Here is a 15,021-nt window from a genome sequence, read left to right on the forward strand (position 1 = left end):
CTCTGATATTTGAGTCTCCATAAACACTAGAATATAAACCAGCAAAGCTGGCACGACGCAAGCAAAAATCATCCAGACTGGAATAGGTTTTACAAAGCCAGTTGGAGAAACGAACCAATTTCTGTTAGGCATGGTTGGGGTGAGACCTTCGGGAACAAGCAACTTCTCTGTCTTTACCATAGTCAAGTAGTCGATTAAAACGAAGATAATGATGCTGATGGGCACGCCGAAATCTCCGAAGGCTCGTCGGGCACTACGACCCAAATAATGACTGTTACGGAAGATTCTTAAGTAGTAGGCGCCCAGAAATGTACCGAGGCAAAGAATAGTACACATCAGAGCCGTGTTGGGCTGATTGATCAACAATCCAGCGATGTCGCGACTCGGTATCAATTCGCGTGCATTTTCCAAGTGCAAGCTTTCCCCGGTCTCATTCAGTGAATTAGTTACTTGCATTTCGACGACATAGAGCGGATAGATGGTGTTGTTGGTGTCTGGTCCGAAGCTGTACTCGTAGAGGAGTGGATTACGTACGAAGTAATTGTAGAGCTTGATGAATGTCTCAACGATATAGAGAATGGAGATCAATCCGGTGAAAATCTCTTCGGTAAAACGTGTGAAGAGCCGCACAAGGACCGAACCTTCGACGCAGGCAACTATCGCGGCAATAATAGCCATCCAAACGCCAACATATACCCGTACAGTAAGGAATTCAAGGTCGTTCGCCAGGCAAAAATTGTACAAGCTCTCGTCGAAGAGCAACAGCGGACCAGTCGTGCCGATAATCACCAGCGGTTGAGTTGCAAACAAAGCCATCACCACGCCCGTCCATGAGCAAGAAATCAAGGTTTCAGAAATGCCAATCGTATTCTGCGTCTTATCGCTCATTAAACCGCCAAAAGTAATAGCAGTGCATAACGCGGCGAAATACATGAAGATGGCCGCCGCGAGACAAGAAGAGTTCATTCCATCCGTAAAGTCGGACAAGTAAAAAGGATAACGACGCTTGATGTCGTTGATGAGGCCACCAAATAGTCGTTTGGTACGTCGCAGTGGATCATCGTCCAGTGGTCTTTTTTCCTCTTCGCCGGCTAAAAGAGCTATTTATTGAAGACGTGATTAGTTATGTAAAAACGTAGAAAAGAAGATGAGATAAATTTAAAAAATTGGAAAAAAATACTCAATTCATCCATCAAGATACTACGAATTTTAAAAGACTTTGAAGAAATTACCTTTCTTTATAGCTGCTTCACTTTGCACTGGTTTGCTCTTCTCCTCGAGCGCTTTGGCCTTTCTTTTTCTGATAGCCTCGCTCTTCGCCTTAAGCTCATTGAATGGCAACAAGGCCTGTCTCTCCCAGTCACCGGGTGGCAATACTATCGAATCATCCAAAAACTCGTTGATGGCTGATAATAGCTCTCGTCTTTCGGTCGCTTTATAAGCAACCTTATGAAATGATGTGTTCGCCATTAGCGTGGAAATGGATCGACCAATCTCATGGTAATCCAGATCTGCATTTCTTGGCCCCAGCAAAGTGAACATAAATCTGACTGGTATTGTAACCTCCGTAATGGACGGCATCAGTACACCCTCGGCCAAACGCACGAAAGCTATTGTCGGCTGATCCAGAAAATCGACAGCGCCGACGAGAACAACTATCGCCTCAGCACCAGCTGGGATCCTCTTCAGAATGTAGTCATTGTGACTCTTCTTTAGGTCTTCGTTACTACTCATATATGTTAGCTCCTCCTTTATATCGACTACGGTGTGATTACTGTCGAGCGCCAGATTCGATGATATGATCTTCGGCTTCGCGTCGTGCAGATTCTGTCGAATATTTCGAAACTTTTTAGAGAGCTGTCTGAGAATTTTTTGATTTTGTCGAAGAAAGACTATATAAACTTTTCGTGAGAGAATTCTATATCGATTACTTCAATATCTTGAAACTAGAACAACATACATATCATTAAATAATTCAAGTAGAAGAATTAGCAGTAAGTAAAAGATATATTCTCTGTTCATTAATACAAAAATCAATAAATATATATAAAAAATAATATCTCATCAGTCATCTTCATTATATATAATATGTCTGCAATCTTTCTGTGCTGTTATGAATAACTTTTGCAGAAAGCATATTCTTTATTTATTTAAATTGTTTATAGCTTTTGAAACAATGAATGACAATTAAAATCTATTGCAAGTTATCGAAGATCACGCCTTGTCAACATCAAAGTCATTGATCACTTAAAATGAATATAAACTGATCAGTAAAGAAGTGATATATTAATCAGAAAGAGTCGCTCATGCGATTTAAAGTACAATCACACAAGATTCTACCCCGTAAAATATATGTCATAAAATGAAGATAATTTTTTTGAGATGTTATCTTTTATAAATATTTATTAAAGATCTTCTCTATTAATAAATCGAGAAATAATAATTTTTTCATTTATGTTAATACAACTCGGTTCTTCATCAAATTACGAAATGTGTTTAAGACTTAGATAGAATGATATCTGTTCGTCTAATTTCATGATATTGTCTAATAACTTATGAAAAATAAAATATTCAAAAATAATATAATATGTGATAAGTTCCCCAACAAAAAGGAATAACAAGCTGAGATTGAGCTTTTTAACAGAATAAAAAAAGTAAAAACATATTAACAAAAAGAACATGATTGCATTCTAGCATTTCATGACGCATAGAAATAGACAAAATATCGCACAATAAGAAAACACTCTGTTAGAAGTACTGATTTCAAACTAAAAACTGAAAAAAACTCTTCTATCGCTATAAAGAATATATTCGTGAGTATAAATTAATACACAAAAATAAAGTAATACATACACGAAGATACGGTTCAACGTTTTGAAAAACTGATCTCCGAGATTACGATATATAAAATAGTTTATACGAACTATTCAATGCCGGAGAAATGTGTCATATCTTCGTGGTTTTAATATAGAAAATTAGGAAAAAAAGAGTATAAATAAATTATACATAAAGTTTTGAAGCCTAATGAAGAGAAGCGGGATACACATGATTATAAGCATTTTAAGTTGTCGTTATTGATCGACGTGGACGGCACTACACGAAAACTTCTAGAATATAGGTTTCAGGAGCCGTACTAAGTAAGCCACTAATTGTAAGAAGACACCCGCGGAGACGTAACAATGGAAAAACTGCAAGTTGTGGACGTAACAATGGAAAAACTGCAAGAATGAGCTGTGATCTTATTTGTTTGCTTAAATCACAAAACAAAACCGTGGTATTTATATTATCAAAATAATTTTAAAAAATCGCAAATTTGAATCGATATAAGCAAAATTTTATCAAAAATTATTCCAAAGATTATGTGACTAAAATGAATTTTATTTATGTATACACAATGTGTCGGAAAAGAAATTTTTTGAATAAAAAAAATTATTATTTATTTTGTCAAAAATCAATATGTATTTAAAATACCTGAATCATTCTTGCATCAATACAACAGACACGTTGAACCAAAATATAAATGTGTAAATCCAATTTGTGTAAATCCATCTTTGGGATAGCCTCAATAATCTTTGGTTGCTTCTATAGCTTTAACGTTATCTAATATTGTCATTTTCATTTTAATAGGAAATAGTTATATAGTAGATGCTAGGTGATGCACAATTATTTGTTTAATTTCGATCAAATTTTGATAGAAGCCATTTTTGATAAAGGATTTCGATAGAAGGGATAAGCATGCTTAACTATCTTTTCTGATATTTAGATGTTACATAATGCTGTTAATTTCAAGGGAAAAAATTAAAATTTAGTTTTCTTTTCGACACACTGTGTAAATTAAGTATTACAATACTTATATAGTAACACATTGCTAATGTAATTCTAATTAATGTTTTTCTACATTGATTTGTCTATTAGAGATAATGATAAATTGATGATGAAAATTTTAAAGTTTGGTTTCTTTTTCGATATGCTGTGTAACCTAATATAAGTATTACAATACTTATATAGTAACATATTGCTAATGACTGTTCTAATCAGTGTTTTTTGTTATATATCGATTTAGCTATTAGAGCTAATGATAAACTGATGATATATAAATTTTGTGCTGCAACATTGTCGATAATTGATATATAAAATACACAGAAAACGTATTAAATCAAATTAAAATCGAAAATATTAATAAAAAATATTTATCCAATAAATGTTTTGTATTGTGTACAGTTATACTTTTAAAAAAGGATTTTAAGAAAAAATTTATAATTATTTATAAATGTACACATTTTATTTGTCCCGCAAACTCATGCCGGGTTTAGTTTAAGAAATAGAAAAATATTTGTATGAAAGTAGCGGACGAATAGAATGAACGATTATAGAGTAACAAGAAGATATATATATAAAAAAAGACTGCGTTTGTGTGATTCTCGGGAAACGAGAGATTTACATGTTGAGTTACATGGTTCTCAGCGGCTTCCCGCGCAGCATCTTCTTCCTCCAGCCAGATGGACTGTGGAAATAACATTAGCACACTATCAGTCAAGCCTATCTTTTGTCACCCACTGTGACTACTCACTACTGACCGCGTAACACATCGTCCTCGCAGGTGGTCTTCGACATTTCCATAGATCGCGAAATAAACATACAAAATTCATTTTTCTTTCTAAATTTCAACGCGTAATTATGGCAAAATGTATCAGCATCCATTATGGTCGTCGCGATTATTATTTGCCGAGTTTTCGAAATTAAATACATGCAAATCCAGGATTGCATCAGTCTGGCATAGCAAAAATTAAGCTGGAATTCTCGTCGAATCTAATTTATATTTGCAACCCTAAAGCCTGTAAATACGGTTATTATCTGGTTGAATAATTGATTATTACGGTTCCCTCACTTTCTGTATCGATATTTATTTATTTTCTAACACAAGCAATCTCGAAGCGAGTCTTGCGATTAATCGAGATTAATCGGAATCGCTTTCGCGCGCACGATAAATGTACACGGCGAGCATTGGCGCTAAAGCTAAATTACCTGAAGACTGGTGTAACTGGAATAACTCCTCTTGCCGCCAAATCGGAAACCGCGTTCGTGTTCATGCACATGTCTGTGCCTAAGCAACAGCGCTCTCATCACGACTGGTCTGTCATCGGCCAGGATCAGCTCCTCGACGACCATCTGCTCGACTATTCTATAGGCCAGTCCAGGCAAGTCCTTTTCCTCCAGATCGAGAAGGACTACACCGGTCTCTAAACAACGACGGAGATTTAGCAGTGAATGAAAACTGAGAGAGGCCACGTGAGGTCTGCCCCATCTGTCGGCACCCTCTTCGACGTCTTCCTCGTACTTGATCCATCTGGCAGTCTCACGCCATTCACGTTCCTCGCCTAAGCCATGTAACTCGTCTAATTGAACGAATACCTTGTGCGGCGAGTGATCGTACATCTTTTTAAAAGTATCGAGAGGGATACCACCCTCTTTACGTCGGCCAATCTGCACTATAGAGTGGGCGGCTTTATGTCGGCGCATACCGCGCGGATCATCACTACGATGTGATTCCAAATCATCGATGTCAAGCTCTTGCAAGGTGCTCGCCTCCTCCGGCTGGACGCTGACGCGTCGAGTCAGTAAACTCGAGATATCTGATAGACCGGCTCCTGACCGTTTCCGCCATTGCGGGTCCTCCTGCAGGGAATACTTGCGAGATTTGTGGTGATGACGTCTGAAAGAAGTTAATTGATCAATCAAATATTTTTGTATTTTAAAAGAATTTTAAATTTGAATTTTTTATAAAAGAAAGAAAACTCTCTGATATTTTTATCACAATAGAAAGACATCTCAAATTAATCAAGATTTATTAAACTTATTGCAATAATAATAGTGATAATGCATTTATACATATAATGAGGCATTTTGTTTGGTCCTTATCTTCTTGTGTATAACTTCAATTTATTTCGTGCCACAGGTAAATTATAGAGTTCTCATTTGCGCGGAAGAATTTCTTATCTGCGAAAACAATTAAAAAGAATCTCTGGTCCTATCTAAATTAACGCTGATATACATTTTCTAGCACACACCCTGTAAATTTTTAATATATCCGTTTGGTACCATTCCGTACCGAAATTGTCGCGCCACGAATCTAGCTCGTTGCTCGGGATGGCACGAAAAAAGATCGACCGTTTCGTGTTCATAATTGCACAGTTTATACAGCAAATATGAATCCAATTATGATTTAAAATGTCAGATTTTAATTTTCACTTAAATATCGAGGACAATTCGACTTTTTACGTATATAACATCTGCAGACACGGTATATTATAAACTGAAATTATATTTTCACTTCAGTGTATTTTATCGTCACTTTTCAAGAGATTTTATATTCTACTATTATTATATATAAATATACAGGGTGTTTTTTTCTTAATAAGTGCGAAAAATTTTAGATGATTCTTTGTCGAAAATTAAGGGGGGTTTTTCATATAAACATATACTCATACATCCCTCCCTGTGGAGTTACACTTCTCCAAAAATGGGGCGTAAAAATTAGATTTTAAGTTTGTTCTCAAATTTGGGACAAGTTAAAGAAATGAAATTAGGTGAATATTTTCTACTAGTAAAAAGGTTATTAATATTTTTTTCAGCCTCCCATATTGTTATAAAGGGATGAAACTAGAACCCCTCTTCAATTTTTTTATTAGAACTTTTTAATGTTTATATGAAAAACTCCCCTTAATTTTCGACAAAGAATCATCTCCTAAAATTTTTCGCACTTATTAAGAAACACCCTGTATATAGATCGCAAAGACATTATCTTTTTATTTGACGCTAAGTACACTAATTCAAAGTTACGACTTTTCTTCTTTATTTTTTATCCCTCTTTTTCCTCTCTTCAAGTCATCAGATCGAATTAACTTACTTATGTTCATGTTTTTGATGCCGTCGGCACTTTCGATCATCTTCGTGGAGGCCACTCAAAGCATCATCTGTCTGTATTTCCATTTGTGCGCTGGGTCCATCTTCTTCCTTGATTTTCTCGAACTGCACCCTCGGACTACCGACGGTCGGGCTGTCGCTGAAACCGGAAGCTGCTCTCTCTGAGATTGGTGCCTCGCTCTCGCTACTAATTACGTTTTCAGTTTCCTCCGCTGTCTCTTCATCGCCTTCGATTTCGGTTTGATCAGGTGCAATGGGAAGTTGCAATCCGTTTTGATTCGTTCCATCGACCTCCTGGACTTCATTACTCTTTGCTTGACCATTGCTGTGGTCCTTCTCGAATGCTTCCGCCGTCGATCCTTCACTAAGAACAATTGGAGTAATATAAGATCTACCTTCTTTGATGTCAATATTCGGCGAAGAAGTTCAACACACATTCAAACGAATTTTAATAACATCACATCTTAAAATTTAGAGAAGCATCACAAGAATTTCTATCATTACTCATATTTTTGAGTGAGAACGTCAAAAGATATTTCAGAAAGTCCAAAAGAAATAGATCTTATCAAATGTATATTTTTATTTGAAACGTAACTTACGATGAAAAATGTCGACGCATAGATCTGGAATGCAAACTTTTTAGGGGCATGTGCGGATGAGGGTAACTTCTTTTTCGGTGTTCTATAAAAAAAAAATTTATCGGTTTTTTATTGTTTTCGATTTCAATGAGAGACGATTCCAGAAATGAAAAATAGAGAAATATAAATATACAGAAATATAAAAATAGTAGAAAAGAGATAACTTACGATTGACATCGCGATCGCCATGTCGCGGCGGCCCGCGATCGCGATCTCGATCCGATCCAGTCGATTCCGAGGGCGAACCGAGCCGGGCTACGTCGAATTTCTCTGCGGTGTCCATCGCGAAGACCTTTTCCATCTCCTCGTCGAGTTCCGGTCCCATCTCCGCGCCATGTCCATCGATCTAACGATGTCAAACAGAGGCATAAATTGACATTTGTCGCAATTTGTTCAGCGCCTTAAATTATTTTAATGATTACAGCAGGAACAATGTCCTTAATGTCAGGTGTCTTCGATAAGATGTTAAATCAAACTTTGCGTAAAATAAGTTTTCGAGTCTCTCATAAAGATATCGCTTTCTTATTCTTGTCGCACATTTTATGCTGCAATAAAATCATACCATCATAATTCTATAAAAAAATATATATATATATATAGAATGTTCACTCATTGCACGTAAAGTTCTTGATATTTCCTCGGGATTAATATTGTACAAAGAGCAAAGAGTTTTATGTCTTGTTTCATACGTGACCTGTTAGTTATTACCAGACTATTACATAAAACCGTCTGATGTATAACGTCTCTTGACGTAAGGAATTACTTATTATATTTTAGATCGTTTATCGAAGAACCACTGCATATTTTCATTAAAAGTTTACACGTTTATAAAAAGAGATTGTTTCCACCAATTTCTTTCCTTTTACCGAATTTTAAAATGTTTTAAGGATTTCTACTTATGGGATATTTTATACAAGAGGCAACTAAGCGCATTTAATTCCTTTTATTGCTATTTCATCTATGCAATTTAGAAAAAATTGATATAGGTATTTACGAATAATCAGGCTGTTATTTTAGACAAATATATTATCAACCTATTCTAGGAGATTTGTAGATTTGTACATTTGACAAATATTAACACTGTCGAATATTAACAGTGGTATAATGTTTTAAGTATTTATTAGTTACGCATTCTGACTCTTCACATCTCACATGCATATAAATGTCATTAAAGGTATTTGCGAAAAATAGATGTTTCAGGAATAGACATCTTAAATTTGCAATTAGCTCGTTAGCTCATAATTTCGTTCATCACACTTTGAAATCCAAATTATTTTCGTAATCTAAAGATAGATTACATTCACCTCTTGCAGCCAATTTACTATGCGCTAATTCATGTGCGATTTTATCAATTATCAATTTGTTGTAAAACAGAAATTCACTTTGAAATTCATTCCCTTGTTTTATGTTTCACTTTCTCATACAAGTTTAAAAATACATTACCCGGCATATCTGCCCGGGTCAAGCGCATAACGTTTGTTCACAATAGCCAAAGAGCTATTGTGAGAGAATCGATCTCGCACTTCGTTACATGTTATCAGAAAACTGGCTTTGTATAGTGGCAGATCTGCAATGGATCTCCCACTCGGATATATACTCCTGGACAAAATTAACGCATAATTTTTTTTCACTTTTTCTTTAAAAGCTGATATTTAAATTTTAACGAAAAATTTTAAAGAAAAAGTGAAAAAAAAAATTATGCGTTAATTTTGTCCAGGAGCATATATTTGCTTTTTTATTCGGCAAAACTCAAGTTGTAAAATTATTTTATCGTAAAAAAATTAAGCCGATACTCTCTCGATATGAATTTCAACTTTGAATAGAAAAACATTTATGATACATCAATCATTTTAATATTAAGAGAAAGATATGAAAAAAAATATATATAAGAATCTTCTTTATTACGAATTTCGAAACAGTATCGAACTAATTTGACACGTCATCCGGCACGACTATCAAAATGAATGTCACAGAGTTATTTGGCCAAGTTCTCTCTTGCGAATTGTCAGCGTCCAAGAACTTGGTAAAACTAAACTAGCTAAGGTAAAACTAAATTAAGAATGTAGCCGTGTTTCATCACACGGTTTCATCAACTAGTGCTTTATTTTTGCAACAAGATTACGTTGGAAATTTAAGAACAGACTTTCTTTCAATATGATTTCTACATTTCAGCGTGGATATAATAACATAAAATGTCCATCTTTTTACAATAAAAAAAGATAAGAATATAATATTAAAAGAGAAATTATAACATGTCAAATATCGTTGCTTATGTAATAACTAAAAAAATGTAATTCATGCAAGATCTAGTTCATAACGTTCGTGATAATAATTTTATTATAAGTAAAAATGAGAGAGAAATAGAATAGTGTTGGAGATTATATATTTCTTGTGCATTATTGTGCATTACATGACAATACATTTTAGATAAAAGAATAATTTGTCACTGTATCTGACTTGTAAAAATTTATATTTGGGAATATTTGGATTTCACAGACTTCAAAGTCCATATCCCGAACCTATAGATTGCGACAACTTCCGCAGACTGTTTGCATGACATAACAGATCTTCCTTATACTTCATTAAATAGAATTATAAATAGATTTGTCAAGAGCAAGGAGCTACAAGAGTAGCACGGAGACCTTGCCTCCCCGGGAAATTGTCTAGTCAAAGTGCGAGTGGTGATTAGGATGACGGGCCAATATTTCGTGAGCGGGACAAGATGGCCCATTTTGATCACCTGGTGCGTGGTCCGCAGAGAACGTCGTAACCAGCGGAGAAGTTTGCTCCGCGCCCGCTCCAGAAACGATTTCCTGGAGGAACCGGCAGCGACCTCGGGCATGGCATCCCGGGCAGAGTGACAACCCGGCCGGTTGGCGCTCGGAACTGGAGGGACTCGAACTAAAGGGCGGAGGGTGGTGCCGGGAAGACCGGGAAGAGAGAAAGAGGGGAAAAAGGATGGTGGGGAAACGCATGAACAGTCCGAGGAAGCGAAGGCGCGCGCACACGGATCGATATTAACCCCATATGCTCAATCAGAGAGTAACCCCTTCGTTCCTTTCTTTCTCCGCTCCCGTCTCATTTCCTCCCTTCCCACCCATCCACTCGCGATTTATCGGGATTTCCACTCGAGATTTTCAATTTCCTGTAAGCTAATTTCCTGGCCAACGACCGTACAACCGAGTGTACCGCTTTTTATTCGATCGCTTAAATTAAACAATATTATTCAGGATTAGTGTATTTTTATTTCGAACGATAATGAGATTTTTTCGAAGACACTGTATACTGTTATATTGGAAAAAAATGAATAGATATCCATCTAAATAAAAGAGAAAAATCTGAGATAAAAGAGAAAAAGATTATGCAATTTTGCATTTTGCCTCTTAAAAAGGATAGATGTTTATATAAAGAAAGTAATAAATAAAAGAAATCAATTTCCTTTGTACCACGAGATAAAATATGGAAATTGTTCCAAGATTAACAAGAAGAGAATACATTTAAATAAGGTAAAATAAATAGGAAGAATAGGAAGATGGATAAAGAATGGACAAGTTTTCGAAGTATTTCAAAGGTATTTTGAGGTATTTGGAAGTACAAATAAATCGTATAAAAGACATTCTTCGCATGTTAAAACTATTGAATTTGTTTTTCTCTGTCAGATCTTGTGCAAGTCTTTTACATAACAATTCAAAAGAGACAAAGAAAGCTAGAAAGAGAAAGAATAAATGCAACTTATTGGACAATCTGTCCAGTATTTTGCTATTAATTCTATATCACTATAACTCAATTAACACACAATTGATGAATGGTTAACATTTCTATATATATATAGCAAAAAACTATGGTCTTTCTTAAAAAAGAAAGGTACAACTGCCAGTCCCTTGGCATATTTGGAATAAGAGAGCTGTCATCAGAGAGCTGTGCGCAGGCAAATGATTGACGGAGACTGGGAGACGCAACAAGTGTCAATCGGCCGTGAAATCCGGAATAAAAAGACTCGAGTAAAACAGCTCGAAGGAGGAGAAAGCTCACAGTAGGAGGGGGAATCTCCACAACCGCAGGTGGGAAACCTCAGCTGACGGTGCTGAATAGCAAGCGGTACGCGCGATGGGGGAACAAGAATTGCATTGACCGGGTCAACCCCGGCCTAGGTCATAGAGATGTTATCGATCATTGAAGGGAAAGAAACGTGCACGAGGAATAAAAGAAGCAACATATAAGAGAAACAATTTTTCCCACCAAATATATATACAGGTTCCATTTTGTATACACATATATACAGGATCTTTCGGTAAAAGTAAGCACGTAAAAGAGCAGGTAAAAATAATCCTATATAAATTCCTATAAAATTTTTTTCTACAATGCATTCGTACAATTGCTCTATTATCTGTGAATAAAACTTTATTTTTTTATCAATCAAATGTGTTTTTCTCGGAAACAGTGAGTTTTTACGAGAGAGAGAAAAATGAAACTTTTTTTAGAAAAAATGTGGAAAAAATCTAAAAACATTTAAAAATAAAAGAAACCTATCGTCTTGTTTTAAATTAAAAAGCTTATAAGTAATTTGCGTTTGGCTCTTCGCCATGATATTACGAAATCTATCATGTTATATTATTTTAAATACCTGTACTTGACATAAAAATAATTATTATAAATTATTAAAATCTCTGAAGTGATATAAAAGTTATTTAAGAAAAATGTTTTTCAAATTTTAACTTTAAAGACCAATATCTCAGTAAAGATGCATAAGATTTTTAACTTATGGAATTATTTTTACTTGTATTATATGCCTATGGAAATTGTCTACTTTCATCCTGTACATATCTTTTGTCAAATATATATCGCATACTTTTGTCTAGATGACAAAAACCAATCTGGAAATCTTTGGATAAAAAGTTTCACATTTATTTAGAGAAATTTTTATAGGAATCTTTTTCGCATTTTCGCGTTGATTATTTTCACAAGAGATAATCGATATCTATTATTTGTTACTGATCTTCATCAACAACTCCATCATCGCGATATGGATCGCCAATCTTTTCACTTTTATTAGCATCAACACTATTATTATTATCGACAAGACAACAATAAGCTCTTCCATCATCGTTCAAGTTTTCCTATTCGACGTGTGCTTCTCTGCGCTAATCGACTTTGAATCGCAATCTTTCTAATTTATTCCCTGATACGTTCGTGGTGACCTTTTCCGACAGAAGAATCGATAAAGCGTTTAATATTTGTCGGTCAATGACAAACGATAATCTTCGTTTTTTATCGACAATTATTTCTCGTGGATTATTTCCGCAATTAACAAGATGGTCAATGTACGTACACGTGATTCCTAAGAATCTTGCAATTAAGTCTCACGCAAGGAAGAATAATTCTCGCACCGACATTTTTATCGATCTTTTTAGTTAATATTCTAGAAAAATAAAATAAAAATGTAAAAGATATGCAAAAAAAAGTGATGTTTAGATTCTGTGAAAGAAAATTTCATGCTTTAAACGATTGGCTACTTTTATCTCATAGCACAAGTTCACTTGGCGGCGAGTTACATGAACCTTAAACGTGATCAGAAGACGACAGAAAAAAAGAGAAAGAAAAATAATTAAACGTGAATAAAAAAATGAAGAAAAAACACAGACCTCAAATTGTTCGAATTGTTCACATGAACTTTTCTTTTCCCTGAAAAATTTTTTATCTACTATTATTTTCTTCATCATTGTTAAACTAACAATCACAATATAAAAAAATCAGTTGCATTCATACTTGCAATTAAACGATTTTTTGATATCCAAAATATTGTAAACGATAAAGTCTTTTAGAAATTATTATTAAAAGAATTATCGACGCAAAGGTATGTTCCGACGACTTGGACAGCTTCGAGGCTATCCAGCTTTTAAAGTGAATCGATAAATAAATGCTTTGTACAATCATTGCATAACAAACGGATAATCTTGCTTGTCTCGTTGAGCGGCAAAGAAATGAGCAGGAGGAGCGTATCCTATGACGAATCTAACATCATTACAAAACAGATATTCCTACCTTTGTCGCGAACATGGAAGTGATTTTTCTCGCGCGGATAAACCGCGCAACAAGCTCCGACATAAGCGGCCCACCTGTACACTGGCAACGCCGGCGACAATCAGCTCTACATGATAGCGCGGATACGATTGACGCCATTCTTGATAATCGAATTTGCGGCTTCCGACCTTGCATAAGCGCTACCCTGAACGTCGCTAGACTTGTTAATACCTTAAACTTATGCGATGCACGATGAGAATGCAACAGAAGAGCATTAGTCAAAGCGGATCTATTTCAGGAATTTGACCTCTTTGTTTGCTCTCGGGCTACGGTATGTGTGAAAAAAGAAAGGAGAAAGAGAATAATAAAAAATCAATTTGGTAAATCAATTTTTCGATAAAATAATTTTCCTAAAAAACTGAAAATATTTCTTTCTCAAAATTATCGTGTGTGTTCTTCATAATTTGTTTCATAATATGTTCCAAATTGGTACCGCGTGATTCGATACAAATATAGCCATCTCGAATCTCTCAATAATTTAAAGATTGCCTAATAATTGTCCAACTTCTTGTGGACAATTTTTAATAATTTTCTAATTTTTTGAATTATTATTTTTTAATGAATATTCTTTGAATTTCAGAAAGTTTTGTTATTGCTATTATAAAAAAATTGCTCTTTTTTAACATCGTTTTTCGCGAATGCTAGTCCAATTTGCGTTTTCATTAGACAATTTTCAATTCCATATAAAAACGAAGGAGCGAAAGCGACCGACACTCCGTTGTTTGGTCCAGATGAAACGAAACGAAACTAATCGCAAATCGAAAAAATTATATCGTATTAAACGTTGTGAATCTTAGTGAAAAAAAATTGCGAGTAATAGAAAAGAGCAAGAATGAACATCCGTGATCGATCAAACCGAGATTTCGTAATCAATTCAATATTAATGTGTTCGATAATTCGTTTGTAAGGATAAACGTCTGGATTCGATTCTTTGTGATTATGCAACCGTTTTGATTACTATAATTCTGCATATGTTGACGATATTCGATTGGTCGAGTCCTCGATTCGCTTGACTAATGTTTCAAAATTTACAGGATAAAGAAATTTTGGGTTCTTTTATTCTGACTGACGATCGAATGCCATTCTAGTCCAAAGAAAAATAAATTTTGGAACGCAACTCTGAAAATTTACGTTCCTCACACTGTAAGAAACTATAGTATAATAAATATATAATGTGAGCAATGTGGAAGCATGTGATCGCAGCGCGTTCCTGGCAACTTTCCTCGCGATCGAAATCACGTGCTGGCCGCGCGAGTCACGCGTCTTTGCCTATATCACGCGCATATATGATATCAAATGGTTATTGACCTGCGACCGTCAACAATCAGGCTAATCAGTCCCGCTCGAGGTCGTCCCGCTTTTACGAATCTATGTCAGA

At 35.2% G+C, this 15,021-nt stretch overlaps 1 protein-coding gene across 7 annotated transcripts in view; it reads right to left on the minus strand.

The window, feature by feature from the left end:
- Ae2 (anion exchange protein Ae2) overlaps positions 1-15,021 on the minus strand; it is a 30,255-nt gene that overhangs the window by 2,238 nt on the left and 12,996 nt on the right. For 3 of the 7 annotated variants that reach the window (XM_083092300.1, XM_083092299.1, XM_083092301.1), the window contains exons 3-9: positions 7,731-7,908; positions 7,524-7,605; positions 6,908-7,288; positions 5,026-5,713; positions 4,442-4,504; positions 1,233-1,827; positions 2-1,100 (exon numbers count right to left, since the gene is read on the minus strand). In XM_083092300.1, the coding sequence (XP_082948426.1) occupies positions 2-1,100; positions 1,233-1,827; positions 4,442-4,504; positions 5,026-5,713; positions 6,908-7,288; positions 7,524-7,605; positions 7,731-7,908 (3,086 nt within the window). Of the gene's footprint in view, position 1; positions 1,101-1,232; positions 1,828-4,441; positions 4,505-5,025; positions 5,714-6,907; positions 7,289-7,523; positions 7,606-7,730; positions 7,909-10,302; positions 10,457-13,604; positions 13,758-15,021 lie in introns of those variants that run through there. The other 4 variants (XM_083092297.1, XM_083092296.1, XM_083092295.1 and 1 more) reach the window with 4 other exon arrangements.

This window comes from Camponotus vicinus, unplaced genomic scaffold, assembly GCF_025532165.1.
Source record: "Camponotus vicinus isolate PSW18456_S1 unplaced genomic scaffold, iyCamVici1.0 SCAF_2, whole genome shotgun sequence".
Taxonomy (NCBI): Eukaryota; Metazoa; Arthropoda; class Insecta; order Hymenoptera; family Formicidae; genus Camponotus; species Camponotus vicinus.